Consider the following 20,894-nt stretch of genomic DNA (forward strand, 5'->3'; position numbering starts at 1 on the left):
AATTTTATAAATTATATAAACAAACAATTATAATTTTGTTTTAAAATTATTTTTATATATATTTTACTTAGATGAAAAAATATTCAATTTAAAAAAGTAATAATAATTTACTATTGAGTAAATATAGATTTCAAAAAGAAGGCCAACAGAATAGTCATGTGCATTGAGTTATATCCTAATTCTAATAACATGTATATCACCTCAAATAATTTAAAAATAAATAAATCTTTGGGTAATTTTCAAACTCAATTTTCCAAACTTAACATACAAATAGTATCTTTTAATTTAAATTTATAATAAAATATTGTTAAAACTTGCACTATTTTATGATGTATTTTGCTCTTTGCTGGTTGATTTTCTTCTTGAAACTGTCATCTTGTTATCTCAGTTATTCACTTTATATATCTTGTAGTTTTGGTTGCAATTTTTTTCATATAATCTGTATATTTTCAATTGTGTTCAATATTTTTGAATCAACGTTTCAGATTACACTCTGATTTATGATCTATGATTCCTTTGATTCTTTTGACTCTCTTCATTCTAATGATTGATCAAGGAGTGTGATCTGAAATAATAATGATAGATCATAGAATGTGATTCAAAACGATGATGGTGTGATTAGAAATGATGATGGATTACAAAATGTAATGGAAAACATTAATGAAAAAAAATATTGAACATATTTGAATAAAAAATAGCATTCTCTTGTGAAAATCTCTTTATGACTGAATAACCATGTATATGTATATTGACAATTGAATCAGCTATTCATTTGATAATATATTAAACATAGTTCCAGCTTGGAATATATTGAAGAGCAATAAAATGATCACTTGCTATGTCAACCTAATAACTATGAAATATCTAGAATTCAGATATTCTGTGACAACCATTCTATTCCTTCGCCATATCCCATTTGGCAAACGACACTGCACATAAAGATCCCAATAGGCCTAACACTATTTCCTGCGAAGCTCAATCCTAATTCATACTTAAACTTCTCTTTAGAGACAGCTTTAGGTAAATCAATCTTGTTTCCCAAGATCAAAATGGGAACATTCTGTATAGATTCATCCATAATTATTGCATCAAGTTCTTTTCTCGACTCTGGAAACCGATTTTCATCTGCTGAATCAACCAGATACACAATGCCATCTACCTATAAACAAACACAAGATGAAATCATCACTTAAAATTTCAATGATATACATAAATAGAAAGATATATAGATAACCCATAATCAGTGAATAAGTTTAGAAATAAGTGACCTGAGTATAATAGTCTCTCCATAATTTCCTAGAAATCTGATGACCACCCAAATCAAAAGCCTTGAATCTGACTCTTCCTATCATGAGATCTTCTGATGTGGGATGCCTTGTGGGTTCATGTTGCACCAACCTCTGTCATGCACACAAATTTGAACATAACATAAAAATCAGTACTGTACCAAAACGAAAAAGAATAAGAGAATTAATAAAAAAAATTGAGCATTACATAAGAATCAGTATTGTATCAAAAAGACAAAGAATAAGAGAATTCAATGACTTTGTGAATAAGTTTTTATGAGTATGTACCTCATCCTTAAGCACACGCAACAGAGTAGTTTTGCCAGCGTTATCGAGACCCAAGAAGAGAATTTTGGCCTCCTTTCTCCATAAACCAAGATTTGCAAGAATATTGTAAAACCAGTCAATCAGAAACATCTTTGAGGATTTCAAATTATTGGACTGAAAACAGTTACAATCAAGCACTGAGGATTGCAGGTATATAAATACCTGAGAAGACAATTACTTAGTGAAGAAGTTTTAACGATGCATATTCTCAACCGTTTTAAATTGGAAGGTTCTGGACTTTAGTTTGAGTATCGTCACTCGACCATTGCTGGCCGTTGATTGTCCACCAGATTATGGAATTTGGCCGTCGATCGTCCACCAGATGGAATTTGATAATTTGATATTTAAATGAGCTTTTTGCTTTCGAGGAAAGAAAGCATCTCTCTTCCTTCAAATAATTTTTTCTTTTTTAATTTTATTTTAAATGAAAACAAAGCAAAAGAAATTACATAGAAAGAGACAGCAAATAGGATGTCAAAATGGTTTTTAGTTAACATTTTTTTTTGTTCGATAATATGTTTTATTTATTTATTTAAAATAGAAAAGGGTACATTCATGGAAAAACTAAACTTTCAGACAAAAAGCAAATCATCCCAAAACCACCCAACTTCAACCCAGTTCGCCAGTACAGACCTAAAAAACCCCAAAATGCTCTATACCCATCCAAATGTGTACTAAAAAATCTGCATTCATAGTTTCAGTTTGCACAGGCCAAGTTAAACCAGACCATAAACAGTTTAACTTTCAATTCAAAAAGAGAGAAAATTCATGCACCCTGAGAGCTTCCTTCATCTGCATTGCCAGTCATCTCGCTCAACCTCTTGCTCTTGCGCGATCTAAACACTCTGCCTTCAACTCTCTCTGCTTCCTCCTTAGCTTGTCGAATCACTTCATCAATCTCTGTAATCTACACAAAAATCTTCAATGCTTCCCACTCTTGTTTGGCTTCCGCCCTTCAATGTGCCCTACCACAATCTTCCGGCCATCGAATGAAGGACAATGGTTTCCTGAACCATTCATGAGGTGCCACTGCAAATCCCTCCCTCATATCAATTCCTACCCCCAGAGTTACCCATTCCAGAATTGAGTCCATGTCATCTAAGTAGTCTTTGTGCACAATTGTCTCCATCACCTTATTCACCACCTCCACAAGTTCACCAGCATCCAATCCCCACGCCATGATTAGTGAATACACATCCATGTTCGTTTGATACCTGTGCCTCAGGTTGCCAAAAACCTCCCCAAGATTAATTGCACACACTTAACCAGTTGTTCGTCCTGAAACAAAAACATCTGTTGGAGCCTTCTTTCTGTAACATCTCCAAACAATGGGCACAACTTCTTCTTAGACTTCAGCGTAAAGTTTGCCTCCATGATCCCTCTACAAGCAAACACCGTCACCTCATACCTCACCAACTCAACAACTTTTTCAGAAAGAAAAGTTGCCAAAACATCGCGCAGTGAGAAAAAATAAATGAGCATAATGACTGTAATTCCCTCCTGCATTAAATGCATTGTCCTCCACATATCGTTGCCCTTTTCTCGCCTCCTACTATGGACAAGGCAATTAATGAATATAACAGAGTCATATGCTCGGATAGCCTTCAACTCAACCCCCCGATTGCTCAAATAAATCCTTCATGGCCAACAACTAACTTCACTTCTTAATTTGCCTACTTTCAAGGTTAAAAATCTCACTAAGTTGGCCATTGTACATCTATGTCATCTCCACCCCACCATCTCATGACAAAACTATCCAACTCATATAGGCCACGTTGGAGAAAAGGTCAGCCACCCCATTTCCTACTCTACGAATATGAGATATCCGAAAATCCTAGAAAAAACGAAGCCTGGAACAAATAATCGAAATGAATTTGGTGAAGTCCCTTTTGCAATTGCTTCCACCACAACTTTTGAGTCCTCCTCTAAGTGTACCCTCGCGACCTTCATATTACTTGCCAATTCCACTGCAAGCAAAGCAACCTGCACCTCAACGTCATTATTCGTGCCATCTTGCAACCTCTGCGCCCCTTTGAACAACACTTTACCTTCCTCATCACGAGCCACACACCCTGCGTCCGAAATACGCGGATTTCCCCTTGAAGCTCCATCAAAATTGATCTTGATCCACCTTTGCTCCGGTTCGGTCCACACCTCATCAGATGCCTTTCCACCTCTGGAAGGAGGATTAACCCTAAAGAACCCATGAACGAGTCAAAAAATTAGTTAACATGTTATGGGAAGAGCAAGTGGGGTATTATAATGGTTATTATATTCACTTGTTTTAGGTGAAGATAAGATAGTTACTTCATTAATCATAATTATATAGTGGTTACTTACAAATCTTCATATTTAATTTCATAAATATATTTTACTTAATTTAATGTATTTATATATTTGTAATGGCGAAATTTCTATATATTGACAAATATAGCTATCATTTGTGAATTTGAGCTCATTCTTTTAGTGTTCATTTATCTTCATGTACACAATTTCCTATACATTTATCCAAATCTTATCCAATTCTACACAACTCTTTATATAGTTCATATTTATCATAAGGTTTACCTCAACTAGACATATATTCTTTGTTAGACTCTACTATTCCATCACCTTGGGTCACTGAACTATAGGTGTGGGGTTGACCCCACATCCATGGATATGACCCCTGACTTTTCAAAATTCAAATTCAAATTTGGTCCTCTCATCTATTCCACTAGCCAATTAGACACGCGTTTTCATGATTTGATAATATGTACTTGTATTTAAATGCATTTATTTGAACTCATTTAACATACTCTCACATTTGATCATCTTGTCTTGAATCCTAGAAGCATTTAAGAAGTAATCAAGAGTGCAACACTTTATTTTAATGCACTAACAAATCTACATATCAATTGTAGGGCATTACTTGTTGTCTACCAATTTTTTTTATACTTTCTAGGGGTTGACCTCATAGAGCACGCATGCTTGTAACATATTGACAATCTTGTAAAAGTATTTCCAAATCCCACTAGGCATCAAAGTAGAGGAAAAATTAGAGTAGTTAGAGAAAACATTAATGAATCAAAGGGAAGGATATAGAACCATAGAGATCATATTCACACAATAGAAGAGATACTTCCTTTATTAGTCCACTAACAACTAACTTTATCGAACTTGCATGTCTTTTGTTATCAAACTAAGTGCTCCTATCCTATTTACATTTAAATTCCCAAATTAGCACTAATTATATATATTTATGCATATCCACAACTTTTAATTATTATTTTGAGCTTATTTATATTGAGTTGTAAGTGTTTCATTTGATTATCCTAGAGTAAGCTTTAAGGGAAGTTAGTTTTCCTTTACATTTTGCTAAACCTGTCCAATCCTACACAACATAGTTTTTCCCTAGGGTTTTCTCTTCAATTTTAAGATTTTTTAGATATATAATTTTCTAATCTTATTTTCAAATTTCCAAAAAAAATAAAACACCTACTGTCCAGTGTTCCTTGATTAAGGACTTGTATTGGCAGTGAGTAAAAAGGCAAGAACAAGGTAGGTCAGGTCACTTTATACTTAGCATTAACGGAGATCGAATTACCCATAGCTGTGCTGCTTTTCTCTGAACACAGACCATTTCAAAATACTAAACAAAATTCACTTGTTGCATCTGCTGATCATGTCGATAACAAATGTTGAGCTTTAGAATTACATTTAAATTTTATTTAAAGACCCCTTAGGTTTAGATTCTTTCATTCTTCACATTTGAGCTGGCCTTAATAAGTACTTCCATTTCCCTTAAATTTCCTAAATTGCATGCACTTGAAACTGAAAGAAAACCTAGTAACCTTGTCACTAGTTAAAAGATCCCTATGGAGGCATTGGAGTTAAACATTTATCAAAAGAAACAAACACTTCTGAGTATTTCCATGAACCATTTTAGCATTTGTAGACAAACCATCGGGAGGCTGGTTTCGTGTTTTTTTTCGTCATTTTCCAAATCTCCACAAAGTACACAAAACTATAATACAACCCCAAACCCAATAGACATTGTCTTTGTCATCCTAATTTGGGAATTTAAATTCAGAAGACAAGACCACATTCTATCTAGAATACAAATGCAATAAACAAGACCATATTCGGTCCTTCATTGTTCTAAACGTCTCAAAGCTAAAATAGCACTCTACCCAGCATACAAACATCTGATTTAACAATGTCGGAGATTTAAAGCTTGATGATTTGAGTAAACACAAACTCCAATAGCAAACAATAGATCTAATGTTTTAATTCATTGGGTGATACTTGAATTTTTTTATTATAGACCTTATAAGTATTTCTACTTGCTTCAATCATCTTCTACTATAATGTTTTGTCGAAGCTGGTAATGCAACAGGAGCATCTGTTACCTTGTCAACAACTGGAAACTCTTTCTGTTGCATTCGTCCATTGGAAAATCTTTCCCTTTGCATATTCTGTGATACGTGCACAAATTTCATTACTTTATTTATAAAACCTCCTGTAGAAGTTTGGAATACCATGGGAACTTTCCTTCTCTGTCAGAATTCAAACTTTTTGCCATTTGAGAATTCCCACTACTTCTCTCTCAATGCCTGCAAAAGTTGCATATATTTTTGGGTCTTCTGAAAATTAACATATCATCAAGGTTTTTAATCTTAAAATAGCCTATGCAGGGTCTCAATACTTAAGTCATCAAAAGGTATACCCAACAATCTGTCCATCATTTTCCATGAATGGAATCGTCAATTCATCCTCTTCTCTAATCCAAATTTCATCCTTCGAAAATTAACTAAAACCAATAAAAAAGTCACCACTTTATGTATTTGATGCAAAAGAAATTTATTCACAAATTAATTTAATATTCCTGAGTTCCTGGATAGCCTTCATGCTCTATCCTTCTTTGGTGTAATCAAGCTAGAGCTTTGCGTGGTCTCAACTCTCAATACTGTCTTTTATCAAACATCCAGACAATTGTGATAGAAGTGATTCCCTCTATTATCTGCAACAAAGGTATCACTAAAAAGAGGGAAACATGGCTATTCACTTCATAAACTTTTGTGTGTAGGAAATTATACATTTTTGCAAATTATGGTGAGATTGAATTATTGCTAGCTCTATATTGTGCTACTCCATGCCTAAAAAAATTATACAATTTTCTAAATTATGCCTGGGATACTAATACTTGAACATTTGTCATTTGTATTTCAGGTTTCTTGATTTCTTTCTGGATTACTACAGTAATGATAAAACTGAATGATCTTTTACGGAAGCAAACAACATTTAAGGTAATTCTCCAGTCTTTTTTATTTAATTTATAGCTATTATCCATTTTATAAATTCATAGAAACACAAACTGGAACTTTTAAGAGTTCCCCAAATCTTGTACTGATATGCATTTAGTTGTGTAAGCATGCCTGTATGGTTGTTACATGAAATTTTATATAGCGATATTCGTGTGTGGCCGAAATATATCACCTGCTAAGATTTCATTCATTAATATTTGCTCTAGAATTAATTTCCCATACTTTTCAGAGCTATTATCCTTAAGCCTTTAGGTTGTTTAGATAAAAACATAGATAGCTGTTATCAACTGAAACTGTAGTTATAACAACAGTGTTCCAAGCAAAGTTTTAAAACTTGGACTCGCCACGGACTCGGCAAACCAAGAAATTGGACTCGGACTCAGACTTGTGAAAGACTCAGCAAGGGCTTGGCAAAAAAAAAACCATAGTTTTACAAAAAAACATAAAGAAATTAATGCATTTAGAGAACATAAGAGTCATAATTGAAACATTACACATGTCATATAATCTCCAAACACTCAATATTTGAAATTTCATCATTCATACTCAGAATCATACTCATTACTCATAGTTTCAAACTCTAAAATGTATAATAGCAGCATAAGTTTATAAATGTTTACAAAATTACATATAATGATATGTCCAACTCCAAATGTGAAAAACAACAATAAACAAACTAAAGAGAAGAATACATCTTCCTCTTTGCACTTCTCCTAATATAGCTGAATTAATCTTCCTTGCTCTCCTCCTTCATACCCTACAAACCTGTTTTCACCAAGAAAGAAAGGCACATGAATGAAAAAATGAAAAAAAAATTACTTTTTAACGTTGTTGGGTATCATAACTAAGTCACGCGAGTCCCTCCAAAAGACTCGTGAGTCCGTGTAATTGACTCGCGCGAGTCCATGAGAAAGACTCGCGAGTCTGTGTAATCGACTCGCGCGAGTCCATGAGAAAGACTCGCGAGTCTTTCAAAAAGACTCAAAGACTCGCCAAGACTCGCCTCGCAAGTCCTTGGCGAGTCGACTTGTGGAGCCATTGGACTCGCGAGTCCGTGGACACACGAGTCTTCAAACTATGGTTCCAAGTTAGCATGGGGGTTTCCATAAACCAGATTATCTTATTCTCTTTCGATAAAACCTTTGGTGTCGCTCTATTAGTAATTTGTGCAACCATGAATATGCTCTATCCTTCTTTTTGTGCACACATCCAGTCACTCTTTTTATCATTTTCTTTATTGTGGACCAAATGACGCCCATTTTAGTAAGCTTGCTTTGGCTTGCTTTCTTATGATCTTCACCCAGAAAACCCTCTGAAATGTTCTTTATGATCTTCACCTAGTTGCATACATATTTAAAAAAAACAAAAACATTGAGACTATGGCAAACTAAAAGGAGGAATCTATAATCCTTTCAGAGTTTTGTACATTATTATCGAACAAAGACAGTAGCAAAAGAAAAAGTAACAAAAAGTAAGTCTACAACCTTACCTCTGGGTTGTTTCACAATTTATTGGACTTTAAGAATTTGAGTAGACCATGAAATTATGGAGCTCCCTTTGAATCCTGGATAGCAATCTAGTAAATATTTAGCAAAGAAAACAAAACAATCTTTTCAAGTATTTGATATTCAATCAGATACAAAATATGAACATTCTAACCAAAACTATATTTATGCTCCATAAATAACAAATGGAAATTTGTAAATTTACATCTAACCACCATATAAGCCATACCTATGTATATATCACATAAAGGTAGAATACATAACTTTATCATATGCGTTCAATTACTGATACATGGTGGACATCATTTGAGTTAAAGTTAGAAGCCATTTAACGTTTTAAAATATTGAGATGAGGATGGACGTGGCAAAGTTGGAAGGGCCGGATTCAAAACAGTCTCACTCGGGTAGCTCTACACCGAACAAGCGGAAGAGGGTTCATCCGAGAAAGGTGAGAAGAAGGCAGGCCAAGCTCTCTTTGTGGATTGGATTTACACCAGAGGAGCACGACAACGACATTGTGGAAGAAGAAGAAGAAGATGCAGAGAAGGTCGAGGAGTCCAAAGGGAGAGGCAAGCAAATAGTATTTGTTGTTTGAATATGGTGCTTTCTGTTCTAGCACTTTTTGGTTATAATTTTTTGTACTTAAGGACATGTAAGTCTGGTGCTCTGCTATGGGGAGGGTAGATTTTTGGGAAGATTGTTATCGACTATTTTAGATACGATACTCATCGTTGATGGTGCATAGTTATTTCAAAAAATTTAATGTAAACTACAAGCTGTAACTTTCCCTTTTAAAAGTAATATAATCATATTTACTAATAAAAAAAAAAGTTTTCCTTGTGTGGTCAGCTGGAATCCTTAAATGAGCTTAACCTCAATTGCTATTAGTACCTTGATATGCATCAACTTGATGGTATCCTTGTTGATAGTGATTTGAACATCGTTTTTTGCTTTCCTTAGAAAATCGCACTAAGCTTTGTGGAGTTGTTGCTTTGCATGTCAAAGCAAGGCTTAGTCGAGTTTCACCAAAGGTTGTTCATTGTTCTCAAATATAGTATAGACTTCTTAAACCCTATGTCTTTTGCCATTTTATTTTTCAAGCAAGTAGTTAGAATTTAAGTTCTAGCAACATACAAACGTTCAACATTCAATTATTCAACGTAAGTCCCCTTTAATTACCAGCAATCACATCAACCATTGAGCTTATCCATGAGTCAAGACCTGACAGTAGAAACCTTGGATTTGTCTCATTTGGTCACAAAGCATAGCATTTGAAAGACTTTATTCAAGAGAGGATAAGATACCTTGGTATTTTATCCTGTGTTCGATTGTACTAAAAAAAACATCAACAGGTAGGCAATCCAAAATCACTTGGGTGGCGTTGGCACAAACAAAGATGGAAAATACCAAAAATTGAACTTTTCGGTATTTTCTACATTTTAGTAAATCGCATTTTTGGAGGCCTTTAAAATAGAATTTGGCCTTGAAACTGTCATCATTCCTTTGAATTAAATAGCCGAAGGCATCATATCCGTGTAAAGAAGCCCAAGTTTCGACCACTAAGCTAGAAGTTACGACCCCACCAAGTTAGGGTAGTAAAAATACACATGTTTTTTGAGAAATTTGATTTTATTGTTGTAAATCAATTTATTTTGAATTTCAAAGGCATTTGGTGACTCTTGGAATTCTACTAAAATGTATAAATTTGGATTTGGAAGATAATGAAGTAATTTTTAGAGCTGCATACATCTCTTTTCAAGTTTTCTATTATGTTTTGCTACACTATTGCAGGTTGTACACCAAGCATTGTTCTCTGGATTCATAATTTCGATCACTGATGGGTAATAGCTACCCTCTTGCATGCACACCAAATTTTTATTTGTGGATTCCAATCACCAAACCAAGGCTTGTGTTAACTGCAGCAGTCAAAGCTAAGATTCTAAGGATCGACAACTCAATGCCAAAGCCCTTTACAAACACACATCTGCATGCAAGTTTTGCATCCCCTTATTCCTCCAATATCGTTCATGTGCTTCTGAATGTATGAGATAGCAATATGGTTGCATTGGAAACAATTATCTACTCAGTCAAGACTGCTTGCCATGACTAAACAGAAGTTCCTAAACAGTTACAAAAATGCTAAAACACATTTAAGTAACATAGATCTGACAACATTTAAACCATTTGCAGAAATAGTCCAACTGATCAAGGGTTGTGGTCTAGTTGCTAACTAAACTTGAAATTTGCACAAGAAAAGTATGTTCAACTTTCCCCATAAGCATGTTATCATGTAATATGTTGCAATGGATTAAGTACCTGTTGACTCTTAATTTTACCTTAAACGCTAATAGCCTTATGCGAAATTCAGTGATGGGGGACCTTTTGCGCAAAACTCACTGAATGACCTCTGGGTTTAAGAAGCCGGCTCTTCATATAATTGGGGGAGAAAAGGGGAAGAAGAAAACTTAAAACAAATGATCTAGAGTACTTAGGTGATAGCCAAAATATTTTGGAAAAGTATTAACAACATATAAAACCCAGAGACATGCGACTTTAAAGCTCATTCAACAATCTACATGCTCAGAATCATTCGAGAGAGTAACTCAACAAAACTCATTCAACATAAAATGACATTAACCATTCATCCAACAGATAACAAGTATCAGAACATAGTTTAATCCGTGGAGTCTCACAACAAATATCATAGAAGTTATTGAATTTGAAAACAACACAGAAGTCAATATATTAAGCTTCAAATAAAACAATCACAAAGGCCATAGGCACAATCTGACATGTCTATCATTCACCAAATTAAATCAACACAAAAGGCTTCTTTATTGAGCCAAAGTATAAAATCTCTCTAAAAGTCTGAACCCTCTAAAAGAAAGGAAAAGAAAGCATAAATAGAGCCCTCGACTCCTAACTAACAACTCCCAGCATCAGCAACATCCTAGCAACCACTTCTGACAACAAAACCTGGCGTGGCACACCGCGAGAGGATACCCAACAAAACAACCCTCGAAGTTGTTATCTCAACCACTTCATGGCGATCCTTGCACCTGCCCAACAAGAAAATCGTGATGCAAACCACATCCTGGTTCACGAACTACCATGGAAGACACGCGGCGGCTTGGGGGATATCCGAAGTCGAGCGCAGAAAGAGAAACAAATCGTGCAACGCGGGGACACCAAGTGTCTTCAACTTTACATGATGGATAGTGGGGTCAAGAAGCTTACACCGATATAAAAAATTGAGCCACGTGGCAGCTCCGCGTTCTCTCAACCTTGAGCGAGAAAAGCGAGCGACTCGAGGCAACACTGAGACACCACTTGGCGCGCATGCTGACGAACGGCAAAATGGCTGAAAATCAAAAGAAATAGCTGCCACTTGATCAAAATGCCACCTACGAGCAATCCCAAAATAATATTAACATTTCTTGATGACTAAATGGGGAATTCTACCTGCGGAATGCTAGAACCCAAAATTGTTGGTTCGAAGACCAGACTTCGAGCTAGAACGGGGCGAAGCAGATCGAAAACCTGCTACAACGAAAACCATTCATCTTCGGAGGGCAACACTTGCGCTTCCAGATCTGGTAGTGTTGATCTAAACAAATTACTTCATCGAATAGCAAGATCGTTGGTTCATCATGGACCAGTATCAAGAGCGCGTAGAGTTGGGCCAGGTGGTGCAGGAGACACTTGACCTCCTCTGCCGAAATAGGATTGTTCAGGCGTTGTAGGAAGGTCCTATCTTGCTGAAATTGTTCTATCTGGTTCAACACTTGTTCAATCCGTAACACAGAACCATCCACGGGAAAAGGAGAAGGCAGACCCAGGGAAACAAACCTCTCTATGCGCTGCTTGATATCTGGAACCGAAATCTGTAAAGGCTCAAGCGCTGCTGATACATGCATGATTACCCTATGCTAGTTAATGAAGACATTAGTCTTCTTGATTAATTTCTTGCGATCTGTAATTCCTTTTTCTCTCAACTCTTCATCTTGAGCAGCGTACAGCATCTGGATTAAGCTCTGGGCTACGCGGAGCTTAGGACCAATAAAAAGCATAGAGTTGTTAATGAGAGCGCCCCCTTCAGCACAGAGGGATTGTGCTTCTCTTGGAAATCTCAGCACGGGTTGCAGTGAAGGGCAATATTGCTTAATTCTTTCCCAATGGGAAACATACAATTCTACCAAAATTGGAGAAAAATCCTGAAGAACCTCCAAGGGGGGAGGAAGGCTTAACAACCGCGAGACTTCCTCATCTTTTTCTCTTACCTCATATTGCAGCTCCCTGCACTTGTCTTGTTCATGGACCACCTAAATTTCTAGAGCAAGGATTTTGGCCTTTCCATCTTGTACAACTTGTTGAAGTCGCGACATATGATATCGCTCTTGCTGCAACAAACCTTCCATATACAGGAATTTCTTCTCAGCTTTCTCCATGCTACTCCTTTTTTCACGCACATCTATCTCAAACCTTGCTCTTCCCTCCAAAAGCGTGACCTGTGCATCACTTAGCTGCCGAATGTATTCTTCTTTTAGGTGGATCTCCTCACTCTACTGTGTATGAACTTGGGTAGCATCCCTAGAAGCTGCTTTTAGCTGTTGTATTTATTGGTCCTTCTCTTGCAATTCTTTCAAGGCCACATTCCTTGTTGCCTCTTGACCTTTCAACTGAGAACTCACATTGTTCAGGGCGGACTGCAACTTTCCTTTTTCCGAGTTAGCCTATGTCAACAATCCCTGCAAACAGTTGATTTCAGCATTCCTAGCTCTGTCTTCTTTTCTCTGTTGGTCCAAAGATTCTCGAAGACTCGCATTCTTTGCTTGCATTTTCTCCAGGCGACGACTCTTTTTGATGAAATCTGAAGACACAGCCTTCGAACTTTCTTCCATCATTTCAACTTTGTCGGAGGCTGTAGCATTCAGGAGATTGACCCCGACAACATGCAAGGTGTAATCGTTGGGTCTCATTTGGGCCTCCGGCTTGTCGACCTTGGGGAACATGGTCACAAAGAAAAGACTATCCTTTTCCTCACTAATATGTGTTTGTATGTGCGGACGAGCTGGCCTGACACCATCTTTCTCTTTTCTCTTACCGGTCCTGCTAATACATGCAGTCTTGGAATGGGTAACCTGTTGTTGATAAGCATTCGGGTTTGCAATAGCTTGACCTGCAAACGTTGCACCAGGAGGGATTGCAAAGGGGAATTGGGAAATATGGCCACCAAAAGAGGTTTGAATGGGGTGTGCAAGAGTGGTTGGAGAAAAAAGCGGGACAAAAGGAGAGGCTCTTGAAGAAAATGGATTAGTGGGCATTGCCCCAACATTTGGGGAAGGAGTGGACTCTCCAAAACCAAGCCTACGCGAGACAATGGCTGCATTAGGCATTTGTGGGGAAAACGTTGCAGGGATAAAATCGAGGGCAAGAAGCGAAATGGAAACTTGCGATGACGCAACTTGAGGGTTGACCGGAGCCCCAGCGTGTGCTAATGTGAGAGCAATGGGGATTTGAGTAGGCATAGGTGCGAGATGAGGAGCTACAAAAGATATAGACTAAGCAGGGAGAAAGGGCAAAGAAGGGTGTACCTAAACCTTAGAAGTCACTGGCTGCTGAGGAATTGAGGGAACCTCTAGGACCCGAGAAGATGAACCTTTCTTTGCATAACCTAGATATTTCTTTTTATTGGAAGGGGAATCAAGAGCCTACTTCTCAACTAATCTCTTGGCAGTTTGGGAACAGGGTTTTCGAATTGAACCGGCGAGAGGAAGAGGAATATCAGCCTCAGTCTCTTGCTCTTCTATACTTATAACTTCTACCTCCTGCCGTTGGGCCGCCTCGGGGGATAAGTCACCATGTGGGGACTCATCGCCTGTCTCTTCATCTGACTTGTTATGCTGTCGCCATTCAATCTCAAAATGCTTATCAGAAGGAGCGTTCCCGATGTTAGCCCTAGGCTGATTCACTTCCTGACGGTAGATCCAGAAATCCTCCCTCTTTTTCTTAGGCCACGAATCCAACCTCATGGCTTCTAGCACACTATGGGGAATGGGCTTCGCTGGATTGTACTTTTGCACGATATAGTAAAAATTCAACCATGAGGGTCGTTTTAAAACGGGAAAATCATTGAGACCCACATAGAGACTTGGGTCATTCACTTGTGGGTTAGTGCATCCTTCCCATGAACTTCGTGGTTCATGCTTAACTGCATTTTTCCTCTTAGACAAGTACCCATCTGGGTCGTAACTCCACATATCATCAATTACTACTAAGCCAAGTTGCACCAACTTGGATGTCAAGACATTTTCAACAATGCTTCTCTGAACGAGAGTAATGGGGCCAATAGCTTTGTGGTCCTCTATTATGGATGTATCATGTTTTCCTGCCCCTATAGCTCTGTCGATCTTCACCAACTGCCATGAAATTTCAAGGGCGAGGGTTCTTTCCGTGACATAGGTAGGTAGGCGGAAAGGCTCTTCAGAGAAGCCATGCACCCGAATGAAGGAAAAGCCACTACCTAGAAACCAGTCACAAGGGGGGCGCTTATTATATATCCGATTCATTTTTATCTAAGAAAAGCAAGCCAGAGGCTCCTCGAGGATCAAACCAAGATCTCGAAGGATGAGAGTTAGGAAACAGTCTGAGAACAGATAGGCGTCATAAGAAGCTAGCAAGATGGGTGTCCAGGCCGATACAAATATTTTGTTTCCTAACTCATCATGGGTAGCCAGTCGCATGAATTGGCTAAAGAAAGCCTCATTCTAGTGTAAGAAAAGGTGAACTAGGACTGAGGCGAACTTGAACCACCAAAAATGCTGAAATTCAGCTAGTTGCTTTACCATCTCTCTGGCTATAAAGACAGAGAAGTCGAAATGAAATGGCCCTTTCTGCTTCCGACATTTGAACAGGAAGCCCATCATAGGAGCAGTGATCTCCTAGTCGTTATCGCGACCACATAGCCACGCAAGAGTCGAGGAAATATCCTTGAGGTCATCATGCCTCAAGTCACTGTAGGATAGAGGGAGTCTTGGAGGTCCAGCTGATGGACTCCAATTTAGCACATCGTGATAGAAAGAGACAATATCTCTTCTAGTGCTCCAATATTCCTCCATGGCATTTTCAGTGAACACCTTCGTTCCGTCAAAAATGGGACAACACATCATATCTCTCACAGCCTCTGGGGTTATAACTATTTTCATAAAAGAGCCCTGAATTGAAAAAGAAATGGGCTCAAACCTGCTAGCGCACGCAGCCACGAACTCTGGATAGTGCGGGACCATGGAGACCACGAACTGAGGAGCGCCACTATTCCAGAAATCGACTGTTGTAGATTGCGGCTCAAATCTGTGAAGTTCGAGCTCAATAACATTCTCTAGAGAATCTATCACCACCATCGGGTTGTGGGTGGTCGTCTTTGATTTAGCTTTAGTTCTTTGATATTCCGGCTTTGGGGACATGGTGTGAGAGGAATATGAGAGCTCCTCGAATACATCTACCCACAATCTTCCTGAGGGAGTTGCTTCCATCTCCATCTTCTGCAAGAGGGTTTTTCTTTATGTCACTTCTAAAGCTTTTCGATGCTTGTGGTGCAGAATGAGCAATATGTTGGGCACTTTTGGAGACCTTCCTTAAATGCGTCGAATGCGTAGATCTTCGTGAAAGAAGGCATTTAATGACAAGCACCTGTCCGCACGTATGCTAGTTCATTTTCCAGTTGCAATTAATTCTAAAAAAGGATGAACGTTGCCATCTACGATTCCCAAGAAAATGCCTATTTACCACTTGAGACGATTTGCTTGTCCGGACAAATCTCCCCATTAAGGAGAGTATTAGCAGCCAGTGGAGCTCACACAAGTTATAACATACTTGCGGGTGTTATGGATTAAACACGATGTACAAGGCAGAACATACGCAACCTTCAAACTAGACTTCGTCTACTTGCGCGAGTTGATGAGGGAAGACAGCTACATCGAAAATCGGGAGCACTGGCTTTTTACTTCATTCATCATCTGGAGCTGAAAATCTACTATAAATGTCTTTTCAGACATTCTTTTGCACAATATTCCGCTCAACGACGAAGTTTCTTGAAGAAATGGATACTCCCGTCAGACTCACCAGCACTAAGGCTCGGGTCGCTTTCTTAGGTAATATCTCGGACCGGAGGCTACAGGGGATGACACGATGCAAAAATCCTATGATTATTGCTGCCATCAAATGGGTGCTTGGGGAGGATTTCATTGACGACCTGGACAAATACCATGTAAACACGGATATCTTCTCACGTCTTGTAGCTTTGTTACTGGATATCGAGATGACTGGTTATCTGACCTCAGAGCTAGCTAAAGCACTCTTCTCCCTAGAGTATTTAGGTGGCCTTGAAGATGTGGTGGCCTATTACATCCCTTTCAAAGGCTTGCCTTTGGCCTCAAATTTGCGGTGTTTCATCACCTTTGGTGAGGAAGTGACCTGGCATCTACTTATAGGCGGTCTGAAAACCATGTCGTTGTCATCTCATCGCTTCCGAGCGGAGCTTGCTGCAGAGTTCCTCCTCCGGGTCCATTTGATAGTGCCCGTTCCGGCTGAAACTGAATGGTATATTGAGTTCAGGGACTATATATTCCCGCGGATCTTGACGCTGCATGTCCAACCCAACCTGGCGCTTGTTTCAATAGCTTAGGAGCCTAGCGACGACTCTGACCACAAGTGGTCGGAGGGAGATGATGTCGAAGATGAAGATGAAGATGACAACTCGGATTTCCAGATGGATGAGAATGAAGATGAAGAAGATCCTTGAGATAATGCCACCTTGTCTTCAGAAAGCTTTGTCTTTTTTCTTCTCAAAACTAGGCCGCAAGCCTCGTGTATATATTGTAACAAGATACCTATAATATAATGATTTTCTTTTTGTTTGATCAAGGTGAATCTTGTGATTCATTTTTCACTTGGGAATGCATGAAGAAACATAATTAGATAAATAAGGCACACATAAAAACACTATTTACATTATTGTACATTAGGAAAAAAATCTGCTAGTGAAAAGGTTTAAGATGGAACCCGTTGACAGGGATTCCTAGAGAATCTCCTTGCATATCCTCAAGATTAAAAGCATTGAAACCTTTGCAATTTATAATGTGGAAGGGTCCCTCCCATAAACCATCAAATTTAGCATACTAACTGGGCTTGGCTGCCCGCTCATTGTATTTCAAAACAAGGTCGCCTTGCTTGAATCCCGATTCAGAACTTTTCTTATTATCAAACCACCTCTTGACGGTTTGCTGGCGGTTTTGAAGGGACGAAAATGTCGCTTCCCTTGCTTCCTCTAGTTCCATGATTTCCGCCAATCTCACCTCCATGGGACCATTTTCTGCCACCTTGATAGATTTGAGTAATTGTAAGGCAGGGATCTCCAAAGACATGGGGAATAATGCATCCTTTCCATAGACCAACTTGTATGGAGAGTTCTTTAGGATCTGTTTGGGCGTTATCTGGTCTGCCCATAATGCGCTTCTCAAGTGGTGATGCCACTCCCTTTTGTGCTCAAAGCCCATCCTTTTAATGAGTCTTATGAGATTCTTGTTAGTAGACTCAGCTAGGCCATTTCCCTGTGGATAGTAGTTTGAGGTCTTCAGGTAGATACCTCTATTGAGAGCGAACTGGGTGACTCATGAGCCTATGAATGCTTGTGCATTGTCCAATATTATGGTCTTTGGCAGACCATATCGACACACTAAATCTTCTAGAAATGCTAATATTTCAACCTCTAATGAATTTCTCAGGGGGACAACCTCGGACCATCTGGTGAAGTAGTCAGTAGTAGTTAAGATCCACTTGTGTCCAACTGAGCTTGGGGGGTTGATCATCCCTATGAAATCGAGACCCCACTGAGCAAAGGGTTCTTCCACCATTATGGGCCTGAGCGACATTGTCGCCTTTCTGCCCCTACCGCTATAGTACTAGCATTCTTTGCAATCCCTTACCAAGGTGTGGACATCTTTAAACATAGAGGGCCAGAAGTACCCAGCGCATGTGATCTTAATGATGGTGGTTTCCATTGAAAAGTGGCCTCCTGATGAACCATAATGAAATTGATGTAGAATCTTACTAGCTTGGCCCTCGTCCACACAACAGAGCAAGATTCCGTCGAAATTTCTCTTAAAAGTACTCCATCCACCAGGCGGAAGCCGTTGTTCTGCATCCTGTAAAATCTCCTCTTTTCGGGAGGGAGGCCTTCAAGAAAAATCCCAGTCTTCATAAAATGTTTCCGAGTCTCCATCCAGCACGCTTATGTTGGTTCGGAGGTGACCATTACAACTTTCGTTGTAGCAACCTCGGCTTCTTGGGGTTCAAGCTCTTGCGCTATGTACTCACACAAACCTTTGCTACGGATCACCTTGGTGGGTTTGACATCAATGTCATATTCCAGGATTTTGGTAATCCAATTCGCTCTCTTCTCTATAATGTCACCTTCCATGATATATTCCCTGACTGAAGGGTGGGCGACATACTCAGTAGTCTTATTATAGGCGATAAAATGCCTAAACTTTTTTAGGCCTTTGACGATGGCCAAAGCTTGCTTTTCAACAAAATTGTACTTAGCCTCATATTCCTTCAAAGTTTTGGAATGGAAAGCTATGGGGTGTTCACCTCTTTCGTTTGCATCTTTCTGGGTTAGAACCACAACAATGCTATAATGGCTATAGAAAACATACATTATAAAATCTTTAGACATATCGGGGTTGGATAGCATGGGGGTTGAAGAGATGGTATCTTTGATCTTCTCGAAAGCCTCTTTAGCTTCATTAGTCCATTTAAATTGTGTTTCCTTTTTAAGCATTAGAGTGATAGGCCTCACCATCCCAGCAAAGTCTGAGATAAAGCAGCTAACAAAGTTAACCTTACCTAGGAAGGACTAAACACCCTTTTTGTTGACAGGAAGAGGGAGCTCCTTTATTGCCTTCACTCGATCTGGATCAATGGAGACTCCTTCTTTTGACACTACGTGCCCTAGTAATTTTCCTTGCAGGACCCCAAAGATGCATTTCTTTGGGTTTAAGGAGATGCCAAACTCTAGACACTTCTGGAACACTAGCTCAAGATGATCGAAGTGATTTCTTTGTGTTTTGAAAACACAGTCAAGTCATCCAAATATATGAGGATGATTTTGTTAATGAGCTCCTTGAAAGCCAAATCCATAGCTCTTTGAAAAGTTGCACCGGCATTTGACAACCCAAACGACATATTCTAACAAGCGAATGTTCCCCATTTGGTTGTGAAGGTTGGCTTATGTTGATCTTCTGGCTTCACTAATACCTAGTTGTAACCTGAGAAACCATCCAACATCGAGAACATCTTTGACCCTACTACCGTGCTTAACAATTGTTCCATTGCTAGCAAACGATAATGGTCTTTTAGAGATGCTTGGTTCAAGTCCCAGAAATCTACACAAAGCCGGATATCTCCATTCTTTTTCCTGACTGGCACCAAATTGGATACCCATGTACTATGCTTGATGGGATAGACGATCTTTGATTCTATTAGCTTCTTCAATTCCTGAGCCATAAGGAACTCGATTTTCGGATTGACAAGTCTCTGCTTCTGCCGAACCGGCTTGGCCCCATCAACGAGCTCAATGGTGTGCTGAATGATGCTAGAATTATACCCTTTCAAATCTTCATATGACCATTCTAGCATGCCCACATATTCATCACAATATCGAGCCAGTCTCTCTCGGTCTTCTGAGGGAACCTCCTTTCCGACCTTGAGTATTCTCTCATTCCCTATTGATATTTCAACGTAGTCACCCTTATCAGCTGTAAGTTTTCGTCTGTCATTTTTGGCATCATCGTGATCAAACAAATTTTTTAGGGTGATCAATCCGTTTGGGAGCTTGTTGGATTTCAATTGAATGATCTGATCCCCGTAAGCTTCCTTTACCTTAGGCTGCAATTGATCAACAAACTCTCCTAAATTTTGAATAAACAAAGCGATTTGCTCGTTGCTTTCGAAAACTTGCCAATGGGTGTCATTGTCAGGAATAGCTGGTCGAACGATCACACAGACTGCCTGGGGATTGGCGAGCAGGTCCACAGCAGGGTCGAATTGAGATCCAATAGTAGCCATCCGGTCAGCAAATGCATTTGTCTTTCGAGGAATCCTCTGGATATTGAAAGCATCAAAGCTTTCGATCAGATCCCATGTCTTATGGCGATAGGATCTCATACGAACGTGTTTGGCACTAGAGATTCCTCGGACCTGGTGTATGATCAGCTCAGAGTCGCCCAAAACTTTTAACTGCTTTATACCTATCCTTTTTGCCAAGCTTAAACCTTGGATTAGCCCTTCATATTCGGCTTCATTGTTGGAGCAAGCAAACTGCAGGCGAAAAGACTTCGGAATCTGTTCACCTGAAGGTGAAGTAAGGCAAATCCCAACCCCTGAACCTACTTTGCATCTTACGCCATCAA

General features: G+C 38.9%; 1 protein-coding gene across 1 annotated transcript; it reads right to left on the bottom strand.

The window, feature by feature from the left end:
* Window positions 1-742: 742 nt before the first annotated feature.
* On the bottom strand, window positions 743-1,762 carry LOC131076595 (GTP-binding protein SAR1A). The gene is made up of 3 exons (XM_058013862.2): window positions 1,575-1,762; window positions 1,269-1,400; window positions 743-1,159 (listed from the first exon to the last, which is right to left on the bottom strand). The coding sequence occupies exons 1-3, from the start codon at window positions 1,701-1,703 to the stop codon at window positions 872-874; spliced, it is 549 nt and encodes a 182-aa protein (XP_057869845.2). The 5' UTR covers window positions 1,704-1,762; the 3' UTR covers window positions 743-871.
* Between the last annotated feature and the right edge of the window lie 19,132 nt (window positions 1,763-20,894).

This window comes from Cryptomeria japonica, chromosome 5 (genome assembly GCF_030272615.1).
Source record: "Cryptomeria japonica chromosome 5, Sugi_1.0, whole genome shotgun sequence".
NCBI lineage: Eukaryota > Viridiplantae > Streptophyta > Pinopsida > Cupressales > Cupressaceae > Cryptomeria > Cryptomeria japonica.

What these genes read in the sequence shown, in the direction of transcription:
- LOC131076595 (XM_058013862.2), bottom strand. Translation starts at nt 1,703, where the DNA reads ATGTTTCTGATTGACTGGTTTTACAATATTCTTGCAAATCTTGGTTTA. An exon ending in TGCGTGTGCTTAAGGATGAG is followed by an intron (nt 1,401 to 1,574) that starts GTACATACTCAT and finishes TGTGCATGACAG; the next exon opens with AGGTTGGTGCAACATGAACC. An exon ending in GGAGAGACTATTATACTCAG is followed by an intron (nt 1,160 to 1,268) that starts GTCACTTATTTC and finishes GTTTGTTTATAG; the next exon opens with GTAGATGGCATTGTGTATCT.